Genomic DNA, 21,716 nt, shown 5'->3' on the forward strand with positions numbered 1-21,716 from the left:
TTTTTTTGCGAGCAGCAGTTTTTAGCAGAGCGATGAGCAAGATTTTCGACTGCTCAACTCCGTTCACATACTCTGCTTTTAGGCAAGCAACACTGAGCACCAGCTGTTCCGTAGCAATGTGAGTGAGACCTTTGAAATAGGATAATTATCCTCTTAGGGATCCCTTCACCCCCATTCCCGCCACTGTAAACTTGGTCCAAACATTTCAAACAACTTTCCTATTCCAACTTTAGGTATTTTAAAACGTAAATAATCTATCAAATTTAAGACGGAACATACTGTGTTCAATAGCGGATAGCGCACCAAACATTACAGTCCACTTGGCTCGACACTCAGAAAGGAAAGAGCTACTTCTTCATTACTCAAAAGAAAAACATCAACCAATTTCTACATCTAGTGGAAGCCATAGGAACTGCAAGCATATTTCTATTAAAAAAGGATTATCATAGAAAACTATCAATCAGACCACCATAATCCGTGAACCAAGAACGCTAAGGTAACCTGTCTAAATGATTATCACCCTGTAGCACTGGTCATGGTTCACATCAACACCATTATCCCAGACACCCTGGACGCACTCCAAGTCGCATACCACCACAACAGATCCACAGATGACACAATCTCTATTGCACTCCACACTGCCCTTTCCCACTTGGACAAAAGGAACACCTACGTGAGAATGTTACTCATTGACTACAGCTCAGCATTCAACACCATAGTGCCCTCCAAGCTCATCACTAAACTAAGGACCCATGCACTGAACACCTCCCTCTGCAACTGGATCCTGGACTTCCTGACGGGCCTTCCCAGGTGGTGAGGATAGGCAACAACACATACTCTACGCTGACCCTCAACACAAGGGCCGTGCGTGGGAGCCCACAACTCCAACACCATCATTAAGTTTGTGGTACGGTGGCCTGATCACCGACAACGATGAGACCACCTATAGGTAAGAGATGTGGTAGTGTGGTGCCAGTGCAACGCATGGGGATATGTGGAACATACTCCTCAGCATTAAGTTTCCTGCTTGCGTAGGCTCATTAGCTAGCTTTTGTGGTGGCACGATCGGCTAATACGCTTGAGGGAGGACAGTCAAGTGTGTTGGTGAGGAAAAGGTCCCGAGGTCGCGCCAGGTATGGGCCGATTTGGGAGGAAGTGGTACTCGCTACTTTACTTTCTATTGTTTACATATTTTGTTTCTCTCTGCATTGTTGGGAAGGGTCCGTAAGCATTTCACCGTTAGTCTACACCTGTTGTTTACGAAGCATGTGACGAATACAATTTGATTTTATTTGTGAGGGAGACATTCATTTTAAGAAAGTGTTACAGGTTCATGCTGTATATTTTTCACGAGAAAAATTATTCAAATGCTATTTGTTTCTGTATACTTTGAAAATATATTAATGCCATTGCTAATTCATTTATTTATTTTATTTTTGAAAGCCAATATCATATAAATATGCATTAGAAGTAAATTAATTAATACAATGAAAGCGCAAAGGGCTTTGTGCTTTCTTGAAAAGGTTATCTCGTGGAAATTCTTATGCAGGAGCACTCAAAGTCAATCTTAAATCATGATTCAATCAGACCACCATAGACCCTGTGTCACAAAAGCTAGCTAATATTGTCAGCATGCTGGAGAGGTTCCAACAAACTTAATGCACCATAGTGAATGTCTGTCAGGAGCTATGCTGGGATAGTTATACAGCTATATCTCTCTAAGCTGAGACCTTGAAACCGAGATATATTTCGTTCTCAAAACAAGATCTGGGCATACTGCCAAATTGCAGATACTGATAAGTGAGGATTCATTCAATCAGTCACTTGCATGAACACAGAAATTGGGTTCTAGAAAAGCACAAACATAGAACAAAGAAATTGGTATTTACCAAGCATAAGTATAGCAGGTACTTACATTTTCTCTCCATTCCAGTTTATTATCTATAATCACTCTCTGCCAGGCACTAATCACATCAGACCACAGAAATCGTGATGTGAGATGTGGTCTATGACATTGTGATGTTATTCTGACGACAACTCAGCATTGCCTCTTCATGAAGGAAAGTGTTACAGTACGTGTGATAACATTTTTCAGTGGGCGATAGAAAAAAAAGTCAGAAAACCCTGCACATTGTCACTTACTTTGTTGTGCTTCAAACAAAAAGTAGTAGATAATGAGAAAATGAGGTCCAGAATATTTCAAAAATAATAGATAATGAGAAATGAGGTCCAGCATGTTTCAAAAGTAGTAGATTTGTCACGCCCTGACCTTAGAGAGCCGTTTTATTTCTCTATTCGGTTAGGTCAGGGTGTGATGTGGGGTGGGCATTCTATGTTTCTTTGTTTCTATGTTCTGGCCGGGTATGGTTCTCAATCAGGGACAGCTGTCTATCGTTGTCTCTGATTGGGAATCATACTTATGTAGCCCTTTTTCCCTCCTTTGATTGTGGGTAGTTATTTTTGTTACTGACACTAATGCCCTGTTAAGCTTCACGGTCGTTTTGTATTGTTTATTGTTTTTGTTGGCGACATTATTCAAATAAAAAAGAAAATGTCCGCTCACCACGCTGTGCTTTGGTCGACCCATGACGACCGTGACAAGATTTCCAATGTTTTAAAAGTTTTTTTGCTTTTATTTTTATGCATTAAAATCACACCATTACATCAAACATGATAAAGTTACAATAACAATGAAAGCATATCTTACAGTTCCCCAATTAAAAAGCCTTTCAACTCTGGAACATTTCTGTTACTGTATACCACAAGCATCAAAAAAATAAACCCTTTAATGCAATTAATACACTGTAATATGCACTCCTATTACATTTTAAATTATACTTAACACTAGAAAAGCCTAGAGGGACCCCCTTCAAGCCAATGATGAGTCTTTCAGATGTCAACATTCTAACAGTCTAATACATACATGTGATGTATGCTATTGGTAAAATAATTATTTGTTTGTGCTTAAGAAGGTAATATTAGAATATTAAAAAATGTATATTTTTAAAAACACAAATTTTTCATTCGTTTATGTAACAGTATGAACAAAAGAAACAGCACTAAAACACTTCAATTCAAGAGTTAAAATCGATTAAATGAACACCATCACATAGATCATTCACTATTCATTGTGTTAAGGGCAGGTCTGAAGGAAAATAATGAAAATAAGAAAATAAATGTCAAAAGAATAGAATGGTATTTCTTTGGTTTTAATACATTACTGTGCTTTGAGTTTCAAGATTAAAAGAGTGATAAGCAGTTTTATATCACCATTAGTCATTATTTCATATAAGGTAATCTTAAAGCCTGGTTGATCCCCATAGCAACTCTTAGGATATCAACACCCTCCTCTGAGTCCCACCGTGATCCACCTGAGAGACTTCATATTCCTCTGCTTACTGACCATCATCTGGAGAGAGAGAGAGAGAGAGAGAGAGAGAGAGAGAGAGAGAGAGAGAGAGAAAGAGAGAGAGAGAGAGAGAGAGAGAAAGAGAGAGAGAGAGAGAATTAAGCAGAATAAAATGAGACACATTTTTTTTTAAAAGCTAGACCTTAATTGAAAGGTACAATTATGGTTACGGACCTTGCTCTTGAGGACAAGTCTTCTTCTTGTAGAAACAGTATGATCCCAGACAGATTGCCAGCAGAATGAAGACTTCAGCAAATTGGAAATAAACAAACACATTGAACCCAGGTCCTGTGGAAAAGAGAGACAGAATAACACATAAATTAAGAAAGCAACAGTAAACATGTCATCCCCCACAAATTATTCCGTCTCTTAGCTAATCCACACCCTGTACTCCATGTAATGCACCAAAGAAAAAACGCCACCTGCTGGAGAAGACATATTTTGGGTCCAGTTATCCCTCTCGCTTCACCTCCTCCTCTCTAGATGTGAATCACAAATTTAATTTCAATACTATAGCTCCCACCTTGGACAAATTGGTATATATTTGTAAATGCTGGATCTCTATGGCACCCAGATCTCTATGGCACCCAAGTTTCGTAAAAATCGGGACATGCTGTCTGAGAAATCGCGTGTGACCAACATGCTGATCACACCGCCCACATGTTGAGAGCAAGAGCATTGAAAAATAAACATACAGTACATGTTATCAAATCCTTTTATCTGCTCGTGTGCGTCAACGGCGTCTGCATAGCCAGATGCTAAAATAGAACTTGGTTCTAACCTGGTTCTATTTTAGACACTTGACGCGCTGCAAGTCCCCAGTAGTGGTGCGTGGGTAAAACCACTGGGGAAGCCAAGCTGGAAAAAAGCCCTATTACAACCTTTGTGTTGTGATAATTGGTGTTTGCTCTATAACCTGTTATTTCATATGCCTTGCTACCATGATATATAAGAAGACACAGTGGCAGAATAAATTCAGCAACACATTTGTTTCATCACAAACCGGACAGCAACAACTGTCTGGTGAAGTCCACAAAGCATACAGCATGGTCAAGCAAGTGTTTCAGTTTAATGTTTCAGTTTAGCGCAAACGCTGATTGGCTATTATTTTATACTTTTTTTTACTGAGGGGGGCCAAATATTCGCTGGCTTCCCTTGCATTCAATACTATGGGCGGAAACAATGTCACACTCTTTTTCACCAGACAGCATCAGATAGATGGCCGACACATACAGAGACAGAGGGGCATTGTCACGCTTGCGTGGATGCTTACTCTGGTGAGATACTTTCAGCCTCTTGTGAATTTAAGGAAAATTATGAAACACAGAGAGACGAAATAGTAATTATTTATGTTTTTTCTTGGTAATTTTTTTTTTGGGGGGGGGACTGACTTCTCTTGGCATCCTTAAATACACGCCACTACAAGTCCCACCTCTACCATCTACTCATTGTTTTTTACCATCATATAGCCGAGTGGGCGATTGAAAGATGAACCAGGTCCACACTCCAGCAGGGGTTGGAAAGTAAATTATTTTCCAATTGTTTCATTCAGAACAGTACCATTATTTTTTTTAGTTCCTTTCAGCTGTTCCGACCCCAAAAAAGTTTAGTTCTGAACCGGTTCGAACCTAAAAACAGTAACGGTTTATATTTTTCCTTTCTGTTCCTTTATAAACCTCTGAAATAATATTTTTTTTACATTTTGCTCAACATTAAATTACTTCACCAATGGATAGAGCAGCTTGCTATGAAGCGGGCAAGCCATGTACATTCATTGGACAGACAAGTGTAGTGTAGAGTGCGAGATGCGACTGACATTTTGTGGATGATGAGAGCCCTGGGAATGAAGCGTTGGGCATCTTGTTGTTATACATTATCTGAATTAGGACCTCAGAAGTATACCTTTGGAGGAGCGGGTTCTATGAAGGAACTTTGATTGTCTTTTAACTTCAGAGTTGGCTTAACTAACATTGGACTAAAGCTAGGCCTTGATCATAACTCTCAGTTCCATTAAAGTACACATAATGCCACCTAGAGTTTGAGATCTAGAACAGAGCTTGCTAAGTTAGCTAGCTAACAAGCTTGTGTGTGCAGGGTGGCAACAGAATTAAAATACAAATACATCTTACCTTTTTGTAGTTAATAAATCCAATATGAAACGTGATAACTATAGTATCCTTAACATTGAAAAGTGAATCAATTCTTCTCTAATTAAAAATCTCTCTCCCTAATTTCTGAACGAAGCTTGTAACATCAGTAGCTAGAGTAGACTATGCTTCGGAGGGAGGGGAGGGGCATATAGCCTATACACAAGCACACACTGGCCAAGATTTTCAACTGGCAGGCAGGCAGACACTGGAATAAGTTTCTGAGTGACAAAGTGAGGGTTTGCTGTGTTTTTTGTGGGACTGGAAAACCAATGTTCTCATGCTTTTAAAATAACAGTTCTGTTCTGGAACCGTATAGATCACTTGCGTTCTCGGTTCTGGTTCTGTTCCTTTTAAAATATTGTTATTTTGTGGTTTTCGGTTCTGTTCCCTGAACCGGTTCCAACTCCTGCACTCCAGTTCATCTGGTGGCGGTAATGCACCTTAAAGTTGGTTGCCAACCGCCATATACAATCCGGAGAAGAAGAAGAATGAATGACGAGAGATTAATCAAAGAAAACAAACAAAAAAATAATTACTGTAGGATTCCCCCTTTATCTGTGGATTATTTGTCAGAGTAGAGAACACACAACTTTGTGTGTCTCAAAATGGGCCAACATTCTACAAAGACCCAGCTAAAAAAGAACCATATGGATTTCAGGTAAAATAACAACTCAATGTTCATCTGCCAATGTTTCATATTTGTTTCGACCTCTCCCAAAATTAATTTACACTGAACAAGAATATAAATGCAACAATTTCAAAGATTTTACTGAGTTACAGTTCATATGAGGAAATCAGTCAACTGAAACAAATTCATTTGGACCGAAACTATAGATTTCACAAGACTGGGAACACAGATATGCATCTGTAGGGGCATGGATCAGAAAACCAGTCAGTATCGGGTGTGACCACCTCATGCAGCACGACACATCTCCTTCACATAGAGTTGATCAGGCTGTTGATTGTGGCCTGTGAAAGGTTGTCCCACTCCTCTTCAATGGCTGTGCTAAATTGCTGGATATTGGCAGGAACTGGAACACGCTGTCGTACACATCAATCGAGAGCATCCCAAACATGCTTAATGGGTGACATGTCTGGTAAGTATGCAGGCCGTGGATGAACTGGGACATTTTAGGCTTCCAAGAATTGTGTACAGATCCTTGCAACATGGGGCCGTGCATTATCATGCTGAAACGTCAGGTGATAGCGGCGGTTGAATGGCATGACAATGAACCTCGGGATCTTGTCACGGTTTCTATATGCATTCCAATTGTCATCAATAAAATGCAATTGTGCTCATTGTCCATAGCTTATGCCTGCCCTTACCATAACCCCGCCGCCATCATCGAGCACTCTGTTCACAACATTGCCATCAGCAAACTATTCGCCCATACGACGCCAAACACATGGTCTGTGGTTGTGTTGCCAGTTGGACGTACTGCCAAATTCTCTAAAATGACATTGGAGGCAGCTTATGGTAGGGAAATTAACATTCAATTCTCTGGCAACAGCTCTGGTCAGAATGCCAATTGCACACCCTCAAAACTTAGGGCATCTGTGGCATTGTATTGTGTGACAAAGCTTCACATTTTAGAGTGGCCTTTTATTGTACCCAGCACAAGGTGCACCTGTGTAATTATCATGCCGTTTAATCAGCTTCTTGATATGCCACACCTGTCACATGGATGGATAACCTTGGCAAAGGAGAAATGCTTACTAACAGGGATGTTAACAAATTTGTTCACAACATTTGAGAGAAATAAGCTTTTTGTGAAAATTGAACATTTCTGGGATATTTTAGTTCAGCTCATGAAACATGGGACCAACACTTTACATGTTGCATTCATATTTTTGTTCGGACTGAGACCGGTCCACTGTCCCCTCCCCAGTTGGTTGAGTTCACAGTTGGTTTGGGTATTTTAACCTGCGTGTCTGGTGAGCATAGACAAAATCAATATGGGCACCACTGGAGTCAGTTTGGTCATCATGTAATGGACGGACTGAGACCGGTCCCCTGTCCCCTCCCCAATTTCATCTGTGAGGGACAACTAATCAGCAGATGAATAAAATCTGTTAAAATTATTATATCAGACTTACCGGTAGCACCAGCGGTTAGTTGACAGTGGCACTGGTCATTGTCGGTGGCATTCACCCACCCTGATATCTTTGTCCCGGTGGATAAGGTACAGTTAATATATATGAGCCCTGTAGGTAGGCAAAATAAACAGTCACAAACCTGTGTTGAAAAGTGGTGAATCCCATGCTGCTTCTCCTAGGTCTATTGATGATAATGATGATGATGTTGATGATGATGATAATAATCATGTGTAATGTTTTGATAATGTATCTGCTAAACTAAACCAAACCAGAATTGGATTTTGGACCATTACATATTCTATCTTAATATATAAGGGAGATGGACTTGACAGGATATGGTTATGACCATGCAGTGGCAACTTTTAAATGAAGATATTGGTGGGGCACACTCAATTAACAAAACTCATATGCATCGAAACCAGTACACATTGGCTACACATTGAATGTACTAATAACCAATCCCAGAAATGAGTTTAGAGCCACACACAAACGTTATAACATTTGGGTTATGATCAGTTTATGGCTACTTCCCATATCTTTAGCTCTTATTGCACGGAAGACCACGCTAGTTGAGCATAATTTTATAGAGTAAACTAGCTAGCAATCTGCCTGCAATATTGTGACACTGATTGTGTGCCTGTTAATACAAGGTCCCGGTTAACAATATGCAACTTTTTTTTAAACTCTAAAGTTATTCCCTCGCTTCACCTATAAGTATATATATATATATATATATACAGTGCCTTGCGAAAGTATTCGCCCCCCTTGAACTTTGCGACCTTTTGACACATTTCAGGCTTCAAACATAAAGATATAAAACTGTATTTTTTTGTGAAGAATCAACAACAAGTGGGACACAATCATGAAGTGGAACGACATTTATTGGATATTTCAAACTTTTTTAACAAATCAAAAACTGAAAAATTGGGCGTGCAAAATTATTCAGCCCCTTTACTTTCAGTGCAGCAAACTCTCTCCAGAAGTTCAGTGAGGATCTCTGAATGATCCAATGTTGACCTAAATGACTAATGATGATAAATACAATCCACCTGTGTGTAATCAAGTCTCCGTATAAATGCACCTGCACTGTGATAGTCTCAGAGGTCCGTTAAAAGCGCAGAGAGCATCATGAAGAACAAGGAACACACCAGGCAGGTCCGAGATACTGTTGTGAAGAAGTTTAAAGCCGGATTTGGATACAAAAAGATTTCCCAAGCTTTAAATATCCCAAGGAGCACTGTGCAAGCGATAATATTGAAATGGAAGGAGTATCAGACCACTGCAAATCTACCAAGACCTGGCCGTCCCTCTAAACTTTCAGCTCATTCAAGGAGAAGACTGATCAGAGATGCAGCCAAGAGGCCCATGATCACTCTGGATGAACTGCAGAGATCTACAGCTGAGGTGGGAGACTCTGTCCATAGGACAACAATCAGTCGTATATTGCACAAATCTGGCCTTTAGGGAAGAGTCGCAAGAAGAAAGCCATTTCTTAAAGATATCCATAAAAAGTGTTGTTTAAAGTTTTCCACAAGACACCTGGGAGACACACCAAACATGTGGAAGAAGGTGCTCTGGTCAGACAAAACCAAAATTGAACTTTTTGGCAACAATGCAAAAAGTTATGTTTGGCGTAAAAGCAACACAGCTGAACACACCATCCCCACTGTCAAACATGGTGGTGGCAGCATCATGGTTTGGGCCTGCTTTTCTTCAGCAGGGACAGGGAAGATGGTTAAAATTGATGGGAAGATGGATGGAGCCAAATACAGGACCATTCTGGAAGAAAACCTGATGGAGTCTGCAAAAGACCTGAGACTGGGACGGAGATTTGTCTTCCAACAAGACAATGATCCAAAACATAAAGCAAAATCTACAATGGAATGGTTAAAAAATAAACATATCCAGGTGTTAGAATGGCCAAGTCAAAGTCCAGACCTGAATCCAATCGAGAATCTGTGGAAAGAACTGAAAACTGCTGTTCACAAATGCTCTCCATCCAACCTCACTGAGCTCGAGCTGTTTCGTAAGGAGGAATGGGAAAAAAATTCAGTCTCTCGATGTGAAAACTGATAGAGACATACCCCAAGCGACTTACAGCTGTAATCGCAGCAAAAGGTGGCGCTACAAAGTATTAACTTAAGGGGGCTGAATCATTTTGCGCGCCCAATTTTTCAGTTTTTGATTTGTTAAAAAAGTTTGAAATATCCAATAAATGTCGTTCCACTTCATGATTGTGTCCCACTTGTTGTTGATTCTTCACAAAAAAATACAGTTTTATATCTTTATGTTTGAAGCCTGAAATGTGGCAAAAGGTCGCAAAGTTCAAGGGGGCCGAATACTTTCGCAAGGCACTGTATAGGCATTATGGCCAGTATGTGAATATAATATTTAGTATATCTGTAGAATACGTAAGATAGAATAGTACATATACAGTAGTAGTTTAATGGATGGCCGTGTGGTCCTCCCACTACTTGGGAAACCATACAGTCTATTAGGCTACTGATTAAATAAATGATGATGAACTTCACATAGTGGTAAAAGTACACGGTGATGAGCTTGATGCTGCTATCCAGTAAATATCCAGGGTCTTATTATGGTGACATGATTATCGATGCTTAGCTGCCATTTGACAAATAAAAACATACTAGCTCTTATTCAGATACCTGCACCGTATCTGCCAGCTGTTGGCTAGAGTGCACCTGCCAAGACCAGAATAGGCTTATTTGCTATTTAACTCAACAGTTTTTGTGACAAAACTATTGGTGAGTTTAAAATGCAATGGAAACAGATTGAAATTTAGATTTTTATTCGGTACATGAAAACTTAAGCAAAAAGTAAATTGTGTGTGCACTACGTCATCAAGCACTGATTTTTATCCGCAACAAGTCAGTTTTGTGGAAACACCACTGGTGGGAAAATGTCACACATATTAGAATTTTCACGTGAAAATCTGTCAACACTTGGATTGAAATCTAGCTAACGACACTTATTCAGAAAAGTATTTGTTATAAAATTGGACTGTAGACAAGCTTTTGTCATTATTTCAGAGGCTCAATTAAAAACAATGTCTATCAAAACACTATAAAGCAGGGGGTTGATGAAAAAAAATACTCAGTATGTACTCCACCAAACTCTAATAGTGTAACAACTGGAAAACAAATGTGTCAGCATTTCAGGTCCATCACTGCAGAAAGTACACTTGACATCAATGTATGTAAACCTTGACACCATTGTGTTGGAGAGGTATATATTGTGCAGAATCTTTAGGTGCACCTATTTTATCTTATAGAAATGCAACACGTAAAGGGACAAAGCCAAGCCTTTCACCATTGAAGGTCTGATAGTTGTTTAATTACAAAAGGATTTCCCTGTTTCCTTGTTCTTTTGCTATAAAAATTATTATTTTATGTGTTTATTTGTACACTTGGGACTTTGATATCAATACCATTAATACATAGACTGGGTACTATTCTAAGAATACCTTGAAAATGTGACTTTTCATTAGCTGGGAGATACCTGAGTGAATAGCATTAACCACAGAACAATATTCTTTGTGTGTAACTAGGGCAGGCTTTGACTCTGAACACTAGAACCCCATAGGCTAATGGCCACTAACATTTGATTTAGTAAATTTAAAAAATCAGCCCCCCCAAAAAGCTATAAAAAAAAGCAAAGCTCATTTGTCATAATTTTTTAATCACAAACAGAAAAGTATTTAGAGCCTTTTCCCCACCCCTGTTCCTACCTACAGCCAAGACAAAATGCTGTAGGACAGGTGCTAATGCGTCTCTCTCCTCACTGAATTAACAACGAATGGGCGATAATTGTGCACCTTCACAATTGTACTTAAATTAGGCCTAACTGAATGATAAGGAGGGTGAAGAGGTTGATTTAATTTCGAACAACAATAGTGTAATGATGAGTTTGTGCTGTATCTACAGTGGGGCAAAAAAGTATTTAGTCAGCCACCAATTGTGCAAGTTCTCCCACTTAAAAAGATGAGAGAGGCCTGTAATTTTCATCATAGGTACACTTCAACTATGACAGACAAAATGAGAAAAAAAATCCAGAAAATCACATTGTAGGATTTTTAATGAATTTATTTGCAAATTATGGTGGAAAATAATTATTTGTTCAATAACAAAAGTTTATCTCAATACTTTGTTATATACCCTTTGTTGGCACTGACAGAGGTCAGAAAGTCTTCACAAGGTTTTCACACACTGTTGCTGGTATTTTGGCCCATTCCTCCATGCATATCTCCTCTAGAACAGTGATGTTTTGGGGCTGTTGCTGGGCAACACGGACTTTCAACTCCCTCCAAAGATTTTCTATGGGGTTGAGATCTGGAGACTGGCTAGGCCACTCCAGGACCTTGAAATGCTTCTTACGAAGCCACTCCTTCGTTGCCCGGGCGGTGTGTTTGGGATCATTGTCATGCTGAAAGAACCAGCCACGTTTCATCTTCAATGCCCTTGCTGATGGAAGGAGGTTTTCACTCAAAATCTCACGATACATGGCCCCATTCATTCTTTCCTTTACACGGATCAGTCGTCCTGGTCCCTTTGCAGAAAAACAACCCCAAAGCATGATGTTTCCACCCCCATGCTTCACAGTAGGTATGGTGTTCTTTGGATGTAACTCAGCATTCTTGAGTTGAGATTTTACCAAAAAGTTATATTTTGGTTTCATCTGACCATATGACATTCTCCCAATCTTCTTCTGGATCATCCAAATGCTCTCTAGCAAACTTCAGACGGGCCTGGACATGTACTGGCTTAAGCAGGGGGACGTGTCTGGCACTGCAGGATTTGAGTCCCTGGCGGCGTAGTGTGTTACTGATGGTAGGCTTTGTTACTTTGGTCCCAGCTCTCTGCAGGTCATTCACTAGGTCCCCCCGTGTGGTTCTGGGATTTTTGCTTACCGTTCTTGTGATCATTTTGACCCCACGGGGTGAGATCTTGCGTGGAGCCCCAGATCGAGGGAGATTATCAGTGGTCTTGTATGTCTTCCATTTCCTAATAATTGCTCCCACAGTTGATTTCTTCAAACCAATCTGCTTACCTATTGCAGATTCAGTCTTCCCAGCCTGGTGCAGGTCTACAATTTTGTTTCTGGTGTCCTTTGACAGCTCTTTGGTCTTGGCCATAGTGGAGTTTGGAGTGTGACTGTTTGAGGTTGTGGACAGGTGACTTTTATACTGATAACAAGTTCAAACAGGTGCCATTAATACAGGTAATGAGTGGAGGACAGAGAAGTCTCTTAAAGAAGAAGTTACAGGTCTGTGAGAGCCAGAAATCTTGCTTGTTTGTAGGTGACCAAATACTTGTTTTCCACCATAATTTGCAAATAAATTCATTCAAAATCCTACAATGTGATTTTCTGGAATTATTTTCCTCATTATGTCTGTCATAGTTGAAGTGTACCTATAATGAAAATTACAGGCCTCTCTCATATTTTTAAGTGGCTGACTAAATACTTTTTTGCCCCACTGTATTTATCAGTGTTGGCGATCATGTTAAATATTTGACCGCGTACCTTTTTACTTTGTAAAAATAACCTGTTTTGGGACTGTTTTATTTACTGTAGCTCTATTACTAATCACACGTATTTTAAGGGAACCAAAAAATGCTACATGTTGCAGGAGGCCTTTCGAATAATGCTAAACATATCATTGACTCTGTCCACGTTGATGAGCGGGAAACAAACGATGCCTGCACATCGAAACTACACCTGAACTATACCAAAACTAATTTCACATATAATACGAGTTATAGATTTAATTGACAATAATCTGATGAGTGACAATATTAGGCCTATCAGTTGTCAAATTGTACATGAAGAGATTGGCACATCTTGTAATTGACAGATGCAGGGATATGCATGTAAAATATTTCGATTGCTATATTGCATCTGAAAGAGTATATTGAGCAGTTTCTATGACACTAACCAATATTTCTTTGTGCAATTAATCATTGACAATTGTTTATCCGCGGGTGATTTTCTTTAGGAATACAGCAAATCATTTCACCAGTTATTATTATTATCCTCTTTTTCGTTTCTTTGTCAAAGTAACCTGTAACTGGACTTTATTACTATAACTATTACTAATCGAATCTACAAATAAAGTTGGTCAAATGGACTACAATTATGTTTTAATGTAAAGGAAACTAAAACAGGCTATATGCGGATGTATTTTCTAGGACTTTGTAGAATTGTTCAAAACATATCCTTGACTCTGGCTAAACAAATAACTATTGTTGTTATTTTTTTTATTGATATATTCCCATGAATGTTTATTCATGCAACCTCTTGGAACTACCCATCCCAGGATCCGGGAGAATTGTCATCAACTCCACTAATTAGCATAGCGCAACGGTCAAAAAATATTACTAGAAAATATTCATATTCATTAAATCACAAGTGAAATATAGTGAAACACAGCTTAGCCTTTTGTTAATCACCCTGTCATCTCACATTTTGAAATGATGCTTTACAGCCAAAGCAAGACAAGCGTTTGTGTAAGTTTATCGATAGCCTAGCATAGCATTATGTCCAGCTAGCAGCAGGAAGCTTGGTCACAAAAATCAGAAAAGCAATCAAATTAACCGTTTACCTTTGATGATCTTCGGATGTTTTCACTGACGAGACTCCCAGTTAGACAGCAAATGTTCCTTTTGTTCCATAAAGATTATTTTTATACCCAAAATACCTTTGTTTGTTGGTCACGTTATGTTGAGAAATCCACCGGAAATAGCTGGCACGACAACGGCGAAAAAAAATCCAAATTATATCCATAATATCGACAGAAACATGGCAAACGTTTTTTATAATCAAACCTCAAGGTGTTTTTCAAATATCTATTCGATAATATATCAACCTGGACAATTTACTTTTCAGTAGGAGCGAGAGGAAAAATTACTACCTCTGTCTTTTAAGCTAGAATCACTCTGAGAGCCCTCAGCTGGCTCATTCTTCAACATAAAGGTGTGAAACTACGTCAAAATGCTGTAGACACCTTAGGGCATACGTAGAAAAGGGAATCTGGTTGATATCCCTTTCAATGGCCAATAGGGGTGCATAGGAACACAACGGTTTCAAAATAAGAGGCACTTCCTGATTGGATTTTCCTCAGGGTTTCGCCTGCAATATCAGTTCTGTTATACTCACAGACAATATTTTGACAGTTTTGGAAACTTTAGACTGTTTTCTATCCTAAGCTGTCAATTATATGCACATTCTAGCATCTGGTCCTGAGAAATAGGCGGTTTACTTTGGGAACGTTATTTTTCCAAAAATAAAAATAGTGCCCCCTAGTTTCAAGAGGTTTCCTTTACAATATATTTATCAAGTATTTATTTATCAAGCATTGTTGATATGCATCTGAAGCATATGCTAAAGTAGATTCCCCCAACGTTCTCTAGGGGGTGCTGATAGGCTGAAAGGCCAGGCGGTTCCAGTGTGAATTACTTCATAACTTAACATTTGGCCACCACTATCAAACATGTCACCTACAAAGATTATGTTTTTCTCTGTCCAATTTTGCATAAAAATAATTTTGTTTTTAATAGTGATATTACCATTATTTCACAGAATAGCTTTAAGAGGTGAAAAGTCATGCACAAAACATAATGCCCATGCCATAAGGGCTTGCTGATAGAAAAATATATACAGTATGTTGTAATTACAAGACAACAACAATTGTAAACTCACAATTTTCTTAAAAATGTTATGAGGAATAAAAAAGTATAAAGTCTCTGGAGATGTTATGCCTTTTTTTCAACCACTTAATCTTAAAGGCATTTTTCATATCCACAAAATCCAATAACTGAAAACCTCCTTCTACCCTAGTCACAGAGAACACTTTCTTTTTAAGGTGGTGATGTTTGTTTTTCCATACAACATTGGTAAATGAGTTATTCATCTCCTTACATGTGGATTCATGTACAAAAAGAAATCGAACTGTATAAACAAACCCAGATATACCCTCAGCCTTCATAAATAGAACCATTACAAAAATTGATGTTTTGCTGGCTAGCTCTCCCAGCTGTTGCTGCAATGAAGTAGGGTCCCCATGAGTAACAGCACCCTGAGCCAATCATGCTCTCTGTCTGCCCCTCCAACACAGGAAGAACAGAGTGAGGCTGAAACAGCTGCATTTTGGAGCAGCCTGACTCAATACAAATTTACCAAAAACAATACAATGGGAAAGCAACCACTTATGCTTTATGTGAACACATTGTTTAAATTAAATTTAATTGTTTGCTAACAGATATGATATATTGCTGTGACATGAAATAATAGAATCGCATGCAAATCACCTGCACTTGCTGCATATCCGCTGTGACCATGGTGATTTCAATATTGTTTGTTTAAATCGATCAAAAGTAAAGGACTTTCAGGACCATGCACTGTCTTGTTGCACTGCAGTTAATCAGGAGATGAAGGCGTTGTCATGGTATAGCTGACCCCGATCCTTTCAGATTCATTTAGGATTTTAGACAAATATGACGAAGTTGACCAAAACTCTGGACACATATTTTTTTAGGAATCACAGTTTTGAGAGAAATATTATTTTAAGTCAGAAAGGGCTATTGCAGGAAACTACATGAGCTCCTTTAACAGTTATTATACATTTTCGCAAGTTTTTAGAATTTTAAACACTTTTTGGGGGAGTTTGAAATTGTGGACCTTTGCTCTAGACAAGGGCATTTCCTGGCACAGAGCCCAACATGGAAATGAATAATATTGCAAATATTTTACCTTTTAAAATTCCCTAAATGTATTTTTTGGGCTCAAATAATGAAAACGATTAAAAAAGAAAAGTTTCCCTGTCAGACAAGGATTGCCACAACTTTCAAGTATCCCTATACAGTCATGTAGCTATATTTTTTTAAAGAGGGTTGGCTATTTACCTTCAATGAACAGGTGTAGTCTTCTGGTGGCCAATGAACTTCCATTAGAATGAAATGTTTCTAAGAGGTATTCATCAGAATCCGTCCTTTCTGTGTTATCCATCCTAAATGTCTTGTTGTTCATGAAGAACTCTGATCTAGCTTTAATGGAGTCAGCGATGATCATTTTGTTTCTTCTCATTCGGAGTATCTCTGTAGTTACACCAGTGGGATCTTTTTTAAATGTGAGTTCAGATACTGTGGTATCAGTCAGCTGGAGATAGACAGTTCCTCCCAGAGCTCCATAACACTGACATCCATCCTCTCTAGCATCACAGGAGGAGGTCAACATGCCTGAGGACAAAGTTGAACATTGTGTCACAATTCTGACACAACTGGTATAAGTGGATAAAGTGAAAATATGTTACTGTCATAAGTATGACTGAACTGGAGTGGTTTCTTGTAATTGAATTGTCTGACACTGAGTTGCCAATAACTTCAAAGATGACTTATACAATGAGTGGGATACAGCAGAAAACAGTATCGAAAGGAACAATCAGATGGAGCCGTCTCAGGTTTGGCATATCTTTTATCAATATATTTTCCAGACACCAATTATGCTGTTGCAATGATAAGGACACACAAGCAATCAACAGTTCTACTCAGATATGGTTGTAATGGAAAACCTCTCTATAACTCTCTTCTTCCCTCCTGTCGCCATATAGCCATAGTCTCCACAGTCTGAAAATAGTAGGCTCTTGCATAATGAGCTACGACACAAATAAAGACATAACTTACCATGAGACACTCCTGCGATCATCACCAACAATCCAAAAACAGCCTCCATGTCTCTCTCTTCACTCCCTAATTCAATTAACTGACTTCAAATGAGCCCCAAAAAGACGTTTCCTTTACTTTTGTCCACAAGTCTGGCTATGCAAGTCAAACTGAGAAGAATCTGCAACTGAAACCTCTCTTGATGTGTTGTCTTCCTCGTTCTAGAATTAACAGTTCTTATCCAGCAGTTCTTACATTAGCTAGCCCCCCTTTCTCTGACAAAAGGGTGCGGAAACACAAGGTTGTTATTTAACTTCCTTACTTTGATAAAACAATGACACATTTGTCTCTAGACAAGAAGTCACATTTAGTTATCAAATCCAGAGAAAATATTATAATATTCAGAAACGCAATAGGGGAGACTGGGGAACAAAGTAACACGAGGAACAAAGTAACAACACAGTAACTCAGATTAGAAATGACTTAGAAAACTGTTACTCAATCTGTTAATGCTTGGTTAGTGTATCTACATAACTAGGGCATTTTGCTTGAATCCATAAATAATGATTTTTTTATTAACAATGAATATTGTAAATAAATAAATGTTTGCCTCCTCTCTTTCTTGATTATTGACCTCAAGATCATTCCCCATGTGTCTAATCACATATCAGTTTTACAGTGGAACATTCCCCATGTGTCTAATCATATATCAGTTTTACAGTGGAACATTCCCCATGTGTCTAATCATCTATCAGTTTTACAGTGGAACATTCCCCATGTGTCTAATCATATATCAGTTTTACAGTGGAACATTCCCCATGTGTCTAATCATATATCAGTTTTACAGTGGAACATTCCCCATGTATCTAATCATATATCAGTTTTACAGTGGAACATTCCCCATGTGTCTAATCACATATCAGTTTTACAGTGGAACATTCCCCATGTATCTAATCATATATCAGTTTTACAGTGGAACATTCCCCATGTGTCTAATCACATATCAGTTTTACAGTGGAACATTCCCCATGTATCTAATCATATATCAGTTTTACAGTGGAACATTCCCCATGTGTCTAATCATATATCAGTTTTACAGTGGAACATTCCCCATGTGTCTAATCATATATCAGTTTTACAGTGGAACATTCCCCATGTATCTAATCATATATCAGTTTTACAGTTTAACATTCCCCATGTATCTAATCACATATCAGTTTTACAGTGGAACATTCCCCATGTATCTAATCATATATCAGTTTTACAGTGGAACATTCCCCATGTGTCTAATCACATATCAGTTTTACAGTGGAACATTCCCCATGTGTCTAATCATATATCAGTTTTACAGTGGAACATTCCCCATGTGTCTAATCATATATCAGTTTTACAGTGGAACATTCCCCATGTGTCTAATCATATATCAGTTTTACAGTGGAACATTCCCCATGTATCTAATCATATATCAGTTTTACAGTGGAACATTCCCCATGTGTCTATTCATATATCAGTTTTACAGTGGAACATTCCCCATGTGTCTAATCATATATCAGTTTTACAGTGGAACATTCCCCATGTGTCTAATCATATATCAGTTTTACAGTTTAACATTCCCCATGTATCTAATCATATATCAGTTTTACAGTGGAACATTCCCCATGTGTCTAATCATATATCAGTTTTACAGTTTAACATTCCCCATGTATCTAATCATATATCAGTTTTACAGTGGAACATTCCCCATGTGTCTAATCATATATCAGTTTTACAGTGGAACATTCCCCATGTGTCTAATCATATATCAGTTTTACAGTGGAACATTCCCCATGTATCTAATCATATATCAGTTTTACAGTGGAACATTCCCCATGTATCTAATCATATATCAGTTTTACAGTGGAACATTCCCCATGTGTCTAATCATATATCAGTTTTACAGTGGAACATTCCCCATGTATCTAATCATATATCAGTTTTACAGTGGAACATTCCCCATGTGTCTAATCATATATCAGTTTTACAGTGGAACATTCCCCATGTATCTAATCATATATCAGTTTTACAGTTTAACATTCCCCATGTATCTAATCTTCTAATCTTCCTTCGGAAAGTATTCAGACCCTGTGACACCTTTGGCCGTGATTACAACCGAGAGTCTTCTTGGGTATGATGCTACAAGCTTGGCACACCAGTATTTGGGCAGTTTCTCCCCAATCTTCGCTGCAGATCCTCCCAAACACGGTCAGGTTGGATGAGGAGCATTGCTGCACAGCTATATTCAGGTCTCTCCAGGCGTGTTTGATCAGGTTCAAGTCCGGGCGCTAGCTGAGCCACTCAAGGACATTCAGAGACTTGACCCAAAGCCACTCCTGCGCTGTATTGGCTGTTTGCGCAGGGTTGTTGTCCTGTTGGAAGGTGAACCTTCGCCCCAGTCCTGATCCAGAACTCTTTTAAAACATGTTTCTGAAGTACACTGTATCTTTTAGTTGTGTGTGACGAAGTGAATATCACACCATGTAGTATGGGGCAGCACACACATTTAAAGTTCAAAGCAACAACAACATAGTTGTTAGGTTGAAAAACATCTTCATATAAAAACATATTACATTCATATTTATTAGCAAGTTAAAATGCAGTCATTCATCTGTTATCCTGATGAAAGGTTTTGTTCATTCTGTTGCCTCAACGAGCATCTACCTGTTTTATATTGTAAGGATTGTGCTAGATGTAATGACTCTATGGTTGCTGCAGAGTCCATACATCTTATTGCCAGGGTTACAAATTCAAGCACTGTGAATGATGTGATTCAAATCCTCTCTCCAGAACATAATTACATAAGTGAGCCCACTTGCAACAACACTTTGGTAGAACAAACATGCAGAGTAGCAGTATTTTATGCAATAAAGGAATAAGGGAAATCTAAACAAGTTTGGGTTTCTTGAAAAGGGCATTTTCTCTCCATTGCAGTTTCTTGTCAATAACCACTCTCTGCTTGGCCTACTAAAGAGCGCACAACCTATCTCATCTCAGTTATAAGTTACCACAAGTTTGATCATTCTGAAGGCTGAGATCAATTTAGTTCTGGTCTGAAAATATGAGATGGGTGAAATCAGTTATTTGACACAATCAGATCCTAGTCTCTCAAGCCAGACGGCTTACTTCTGCAATCTTTGAATCAGTTGCCTACAGGCTTAGAATCAGGGACGGACTACCACATTTTCGGCCACGGGGGAAATCAACTAACTTCCTGCATTTCAACATGTTGCAATGGGGACAGTGATTTTTTGTTGTTGTTTTATAGCTCACCTCACGCTTTTGTTCACACTCTGCCATGAGGATGACAGAAAATGTTGCAGTTTTAAAGCAATTTTTTTGCAACTCTACACGTTGCTATCAATTGCTATCTGGGGGTCCCTCGACCTCCAGGGGGCCCCAACCAACGTGCCCTGCGTACCCCATTCGGTAATCCAGCCTTAATTACAATGCTCCAAGGTCGGGATATCCAAGACTAGTCAGATCCTAGGTGAACACACATCTGTACTGTAGCCTCATTGATAGTAACTGTGGTAACATTATGGTTATGTAATGGTTTTCTTCCGTCGAAGGAGAGGAGGACCAAAATGCAGCGTGGTTGGAGTTCAACATGTTTAATCAAGACCATACACGAGAACACTACAAAATACAAAACAACAAATGTGAAATCCGAAACAGTCCTATCTGGTGCAATGACACAAAGACAGAAGACAACCACCCACAAAGTACGCCGACCTAGGATTGGCAACCCTACTAAATGGCCCCACTGGACTGAGGGGCAGCTCGGGACTGAGGCGCAGCTCGGGACTGAGGGGCAGATCGGGACTGAGGGGCAGATCGGGACTGAGGGGCAGATCGGGACTGAGGGGCAGCTCCGGACTGAGGGGCAGCCCCGGACTGAGGGGCAGCTCCTGGCTGGTTGACGGCTCTGGCAGCTCCTGGCTGACTGGCGGCTTTGGCGGATCCTGGCTGACTGGCGGCTCTGGCGAATCCTGGCGGATCCTGGCTGACTGGCGGCTCCTGGCTGACTGGCGGTTCTGGCGGCTCCTGGCTGATTGGCGGCTCCTGGCTGACTGGCGGCTCCTGGCAGACTGGTGATCCTGGCAGACTGGCGGCTCTGGCGGCTCCTGGCAGACTGGCGGCTCTGGTGGCTACTGGGAGACTGGCGGCTCTGGCGGCTCCTGGCAGACTGGCGGCTCCTGGCAGACTGGCGGCTCTGGCGGCTCCTGGCAGACTGGCTGCTCCTTGCAGACTGACGGCTCTGGCGGCTCAGGACAGGCGGGAGACTCTAGCGGCACTGGAGAGGCGGGTGACTCGAGCGGCCCTGGAGAGACGGGAGACTCTAGCGTCCCT

General features: G+C 39.7%; 1 protein-coding gene across 2 annotated transcripts; it reads right to left on the reverse strand.

The window, feature by feature from the left end:
* Positions 1-2,616: 2,616 nt before the first annotated feature.
* LOC110504838 lies at positions 2,617-18,460 on the reverse strand. Of its 2 annotated transcripts, XM_021583685.2 has the most exons (5): positions 17,352-17,807; positions 16,575-16,907; positions 7,657-7,764; positions 3,584-3,697; positions 2,617-3,409 (listed from the first exon to the last, which is right to left on the reverse strand). In XM_021583685.2, the coding sequence occupies exons 1-5, from the start codon at positions 17,398-17,400 to the stop codon at positions 3,396-3,398; spliced, it is 618 nt and encodes a 205-aa protein (XP_021439360.2). In that variant the 5' UTR covers positions 17,401-17,807; the 3' UTR covers positions 2,617-3,395. The 2 variants fall into 2 exon arrangements, with proteins under 2 accessions (XP_021439360.2, XP_021439361.2); XM_021583686.2 differs by lacking the exon at positions 7,657-7,764 and having other exon boundaries at positions 17,352-18,460.
* Positions 18,461-21,716: the final 3,256 nt, after the last annotated feature.

This window comes from Oncorhynchus mykiss, chromosome 31 (genome assembly GCF_013265735.2).
Source record: "Oncorhynchus mykiss isolate Arlee chromosome 31, USDA_OmykA_1.1, whole genome shotgun sequence".
NCBI classification, from domain to species: Eukaryota; Metazoa; Chordata; class Actinopteri; order Salmoniformes; family Salmonidae; genus Oncorhynchus; species Oncorhynchus mykiss.